General features: G+C 41.7%; 1 protein-coding gene across 1 annotated transcript; it reads left to right on the top strand.

Moving 5' to 3' along the window:
• The first annotated feature begins 245 nt into the window (after positions 1-245).
• LOC149813302 (actin-depolymerizing factor 1-like) lies at positions 246-5,200 on the top strand. The gene is made up of 3 exons (XM_089991672.1): positions 246-281; positions 466-731; positions 4,764-5,200. The coding sequence occupies exons 1-3, from the start codon at positions 279-281 to the stop codon at positions 4,912-4,914; spliced, it is 420 nt and encodes a 139-aa protein (XP_089847798.1). The 5' UTR covers positions 246-278; the 3' UTR covers positions 4,915-5,200.
• The last annotated feature ends 590 nt before the right edge of the window (positions 5,201-5,790 follow it).

Raw genomic sequence — 5,790 nt, 5'->3', positions numbered from 1 at the left:
GCGTTTCCATACTTACTTAAAATAATAAAATCACAAAATAGTGAAGGACATTGTGGGAAATTGAAAATGGACGGGCGAAGCACGATGCGCGCGGCGATGCACGAGAACGTGTCGTCGGTTTGGTGGCCTCTCAAGGAATCCGGCTTGCCACCCTTTTCTTTGATTGCCACCAAAAATTTCTCTCTTCCACTCTCTGAAAAGCCTTCACAATCTTCATTTCCTTCCCTCTTGATCTCCCCCACCTTCATTTCTTTGCCTGCAGCCAACAAAATTGCACAATGGTGAGAAGAATCATAGTTTTTTTTTTGTTCTAAGATGGGTTCTATCATTTTCTTTGTTTTCTATAGCCTTTCTCAAAAGTTCAAAAAGAAAAAAGAAAGGTCATTCTGATTTTCTAGCCTTTTCATCAAATTGTTCTAAGAATCGAAATTGTAATTAAGTGGGCTCTGTGTTGGTGGGATGCAGGCGAATTCGGCATCAGGGATGGCAGTGCACGACGATTGCAAGCTAAAGTTCTTGGAGTTGAAGGCGAAGAGGAATTATAGGTTCATAGTGTTCAAGATCGACGAGAAGATACAGCAGGTAACGGTGGACACGGTTGGGGAGCCCACCCAGAGCTATGACGACTTCACCGCTTGCCTCCCCGCCAACGAGTGCCGCTACGCCGTCTTCGACTTCGACTTCGTTACCGACGAGAACTGCCAGAAGAGCAAGATCTTCTTCATTGCCTGGTAATTTTTTCCTTTTTAAATCCCTCCCATTGATTCGTTCAATCAATCAATCTCATGTTTTATTTGTGTTATTTCCCATTCCACCCGTCTTTTTTTTTTCTTTAAGTTTTTCTTTCCTCTTTCTTCCTTTATCAATGTTCATTTTTATTGACTGCATGATCATCATGATGCAATTAGCATATATCAGTAATTCAAATTAAATCCGAGACATGCCCAATCATTTTCAGTTATCTATCTTTAAAAAAAAAGTTTTAATGTATCATGAGATTTTTCTTCACTATGATTTTATCGGGGGAACGAGATTTCTGACATTGATTTCAACCACCACCAGCGATCCAAGCTCTTGGTTTTCGGGTGTTAACAACAATTAATCTGCACGAATTGGTGTGGAGGGCGGGTAGTAAAATGATAAGGTTGCACTATCATAACCAAGAGGTCTCAGGTTCAAATCCAACCATCAATCCACACCAATTGGGTGGAACGTGGTAGTTAAATGATAAGGTTGCACTATCAGAATCAAGGGGTTTCGGGTTCAAATCCAACGATCATTCCGAAACAAATTGGGGGTGGAACGTGGTAGTTGAATGATAAGGTAGCGCTATCATAACCAAAGGGTCCCGCTTTCAAATCCCTTGGGCTTATATTTTACTTGCATATCAAAAAATAAAAACAATCTACCCCAATTGGTACAACAAATTTTGCTCCTTCCTACCATCGACAACATCGTTCATTATCTTATTGCCAATCATTGTTATCATCATTATTCCAAATTTCATGTATGCTTGTTGTGCAATGATCCAACCCACTTTGATAATCATCATTCTGATGCAACCAGCATCCACGTCCTTCACTCCTGCCACCAGCACTACCACCATCAGCATTATTACCATTTCGATACAATAAGTGGGGCGTTTGTTTCACGTTCTTCTATCTTTCATAGGAAATAGAGTCTCTTTAAGAAATAAAAGAGAAATACATAGTGAGACGTGCACAATAAATGCAAAAAAGCAGTTTTCTTCTTAAAATGAGATCATTCCTCCTCCTTGATAAGCACTTTCCCTCTAAAGTTGTTCTTTCAGAGGATATTAGGGCCTGTTTGGAATCTCTGGTCTGGGATGGGCGTTTATGCATTTCGTGGTCCCGAGGTAAAATCATTGTCAAACTACCTTGGTGGTACTGAATCTCTGCACTGGGATGGGCGTTTATGCATTTGGGATGAGAAGCGAGGCCCTTTCACCTTTGTATTTATATTAAATCATGGATTTGGCAGCTGCCACTTCTTCAAATGCATAAACGCCCATCCCAGCTACAGATTCCAAACAAGCCCTAATTTTCTTCTCTTTGATGTCATCACCACCATCATCAACCAATAAGCCCCATTTTCTTCCCCCACACCCCCACCATTACTGTCTTAACCATGAACATCATCGATACTATTGCCTAATACATTAGTTTCCTCCTGACAACATCATTTAAAGGCATAGTGGTTATGATCTACAGCTCCTCAACACTACATTAGTTATTCCAACTGTCTTTAAGTTTCTCTTGCATATTTCCCCCCCCTCATATGATGAAGAGCAACCACCACTTTAGTTTGGGTATTCCATTACAAGCTAACAGATGCTACGTTGAGCATGACCCTGTTACAGTGCCTGAGGTGTAAAACTCCACAGCTACTTCTTCCTTTCTATTTGGGATAGTTTCTCATTGGCTTCCACCTTGCAGCAACAGACATGCACCTCGTGTATTAAACTTGCAATGTCCTTCTTAAGCCAATACACCTAGTCAGGTGTGCGGAGCCCTTGCGGGCAAGCTTCTTTGAATTAAGAAGGAACATGTCTTCTTCATGTTCATATGTCAGAATACCAAACTATAGGGTTTAGTGAACAAAAAGAAAAATTAGAAAATGTTCTACAAATGCTGATAAATCTCCTTTTGCTAAAAAAAAAGAATAAATTGAATGTCAAAGTTAAGCCCCTTTGTGTAGTCATAGAGGGATCCTGATTGAATCAACGGTACAAAAGCACACACTCCATATTGTAGAGAACAATGGTATTTTGAATAGGGAAGTTCAATTAGATTGCCCTTTTTAGTTACTGCATTTCTGTAAATTATCCAATACAATCGATGAAAGTGGAAATGGTGATAACAGACCAAGATACGGGGATGGCTTAGGTGCCTGCCTTGCAGCCCCACTCAGAATGCTGTCATGTCGTTGGCCTGTGTCACATAGGCAGGGGCGTTTGCATGTCAGCACCCCCTTCCGTGGAATGCACTGCCGCAGAAATGGAATCAGACCCCTCCTACGGGAACAGTTTCTGCAGAAAAGGGGGGTCCAACGTGCATTTTGGCACATCTGTCAAGGGGATCCCACACTCCTCTTTTTGTTTTAAAATTTTGGGCACCGCAAAAACGCACGCCTGTTGATGCATTTCTACGGAAAATGCCCATTTTCCACAACATGCAAACGCCCCCTTAAGCAATCCCTATATCCCCACTATGCACCACTAGGCATGTTTCATTCTCGCTGAGAAAGGGTCACAAGGTCAGATCTGTGACTCCCTTTCTCTGGGAGATGGGCCTCTACTTTCTGAGATGGGAGAAACGTTCTCAAGGCACAATTCTCTCATGTTTGCAATTAGGGATGGCAGTGGACCGGGGGAAAGCGGGCCCCGCCCCGTTTGGACCGGGGATGAAGGGTATGAAACGGGGATGGAAGCGGGGATGAAGGTTAAAATCCATCCCCGTCCGGGGATGGACGTGCACTTTTCCCCGCCCCACCCCATCCCCGCCCCGATCCCCGCCCCGCCTCATCCCCCGTTTGAACCGGGGATGGAGGACATGAAACGGGGATGAAGGCGGGGGTGGAGGATAAAATCCATCCCTGCCGGGGATGGAGGATAAAATCTTGAGGCGGGGCGGGGGTGGAGACCTTGTCCCCCGCCCCGCCCCACTGCCATCCCTATTTGCAATGCTCTGATAAGATTGTCCTTCCTGAGAGTCATTCTCTCAAAAACTTGAGAGAATGATTCTCCCAAGGGTGGAAGCAAACGTGCCCAAGATGTATTAACATTTCAGGTGAAATATGTCATATGTGCATATCATCTGTGCATAAGCATCAATCTATGTTTGAATGATTAGATTTGGTTGCACTGTCTGAGCCTACTTGGACAAGATTTTGTAAAACATGGACCTGATCCAATTTTACTCAGGGTCTTCAGTGTCTTGCTTGTAAACTCTACCATTTTTGCAACTCTTTAAGCAACTTGAGTTGTAAACTCTAGCATTTTTTCTACTCTTTAAGCAACTTGAGTTTTTAACTCATTGGCTCATATGTGTTGCCAGTTCTTTCACAGATTCTATGATTAGGTTTGGCCTATGAAATTCAGTCTCAACATGCTATCAATGTTTTTTTATGACGAGGAAGTAGGAACCCTCACCAAAAATTGGGTCACTTAACGGGCCCGCCTCCATACCAAATAACCTGGTTGGGGTCCACCACCATCCTACCTTACATGCCCCCATCCATGTAAAAGCTGCAGAGACATGCTTGAAGGTCATGATTGATAATGATGATGCCAAACATAATTCGGATGATCCATCTCTTATGCTGCTTCTGCTATTGCTACAACCAATTTCAAAGAAAAAAAAAATAAAGAACAAGTTCCAAGGTCTATAATTCCAGGCGTCGTTGTGTGTTCGGGGCCTAATACTCTTATGAGTGTTCACCCTTTTAATAAGGACCAGTACACTGCGGCCCCCTCTTTAATAAGGGGGCTGCCCCCTTTTTATAAGGGACAGCCACTACGTGGCTCCCCTTAGTTGGGCAGATGTTCTGCTCCCCTATAATTCTCTTCCTCTCTCATTGTCTAAATGCTACTGTCATCAATTATATTATACTACATTGTGCCTTCTCTTAATGCATCATAAGAGCTAATATTTCATAAATTGCGATCAAACTCTAATAGGATAATATATATTTTGATGCGGCCAATATTGCATCATGTGCAACTTTAATTTGTATGTTTTTAGGTCCCCTGACACATCCAAAGTGCGGAGTAAGATGTTGTATGCAAGCTCCAAGGACAGGTTCAAGAGGGAGCTAGATGGCATTCAGGTTGAGCTGCAGGCAACAGATCCTAGCGAGATGGGGATTGACATAATAAGAGGCCGCGCCTTATAGATCACACCAGACCACCATTATTTATATTAGTTTCCGTATCAGAGGAATATTATTTTTGCTCATGTTCACTGCTCAGGTTTTTGCCCTTTCAAAATGGAGATGCTACCAGGAAATGTGTGACCAATTGCTTTTCTATTTTTATTTTTTCTGCTGGAGACTGTTTAAGTTAATTTTCAAACGTCATTATCAGATATGGGAATTCCTTATGAACTTTTTATTCTTATTTTTTTGATAATTAACCACAGGATTTTCCTTGTATGGTTCCATCAAACACTGTACTCGGAAATTCTTATGATTCTTTGTATACTGTACTCAGAATTTCTTATGATGCTTTGTATACCTTCTGAAAGTGTCTTGCTAATGGAACTTGATAAATAGCTAAAGGAAAACTTTAGACAATCTTGTTCAAGTTATATGGGGGCTAACCAACCTATGAAAAATAATGTTGTTATTCTACTGCGGCTTAGTACAGTGGGATATATGATTGCCAACTGAAGGGCATGCTTTGCTGGGACAAGATTATGGCTGTAACGACCCGATCCGGGGCCTCTCGAGCCCGGGTTCGTGGACGTTAGTTCTTGAAGGGAAATTACTCAATAATCTAAAAAACAACTCTAAACCATGCTAGAATTTTTTTTTTCATTTAATAATTAAAGGTACATACATCCATTTTTTTTCCAATAACTATCCAAATGCATAAATAGAATAAAAGAGTAGAGGCAAACCATACGTTGATGTGGCTGAGTAGTACTAAGTTCTGTGAGTGACGACAGCAGTTCTTGAACCTACAGTTGCAACCAAAAGAAAGGAATGAGTCTACAACCCAGTAAGATTTCATTTACAAATAGACACGACTATTGCAACTGTAGTAAATTC

This window comes from Nuphar pumila, chromosome 16 (genome assembly GCF_984573655.1).
Source record: "Nuphar pumila chromosome 16, dmNupPumi1.hap1.1, whole genome shotgun sequence".
Lineage (NCBI taxonomy): Eukaryota > Viridiplantae > Streptophyta > Magnoliopsida > Nymphaeales > Nymphaeaceae > Nuphar > Nuphar pumila.
The sequence above is the reverse complement of the archived record's forward strand: the minus strand, read 5'-3'. Positions and strand labels throughout refer to the sequence as shown.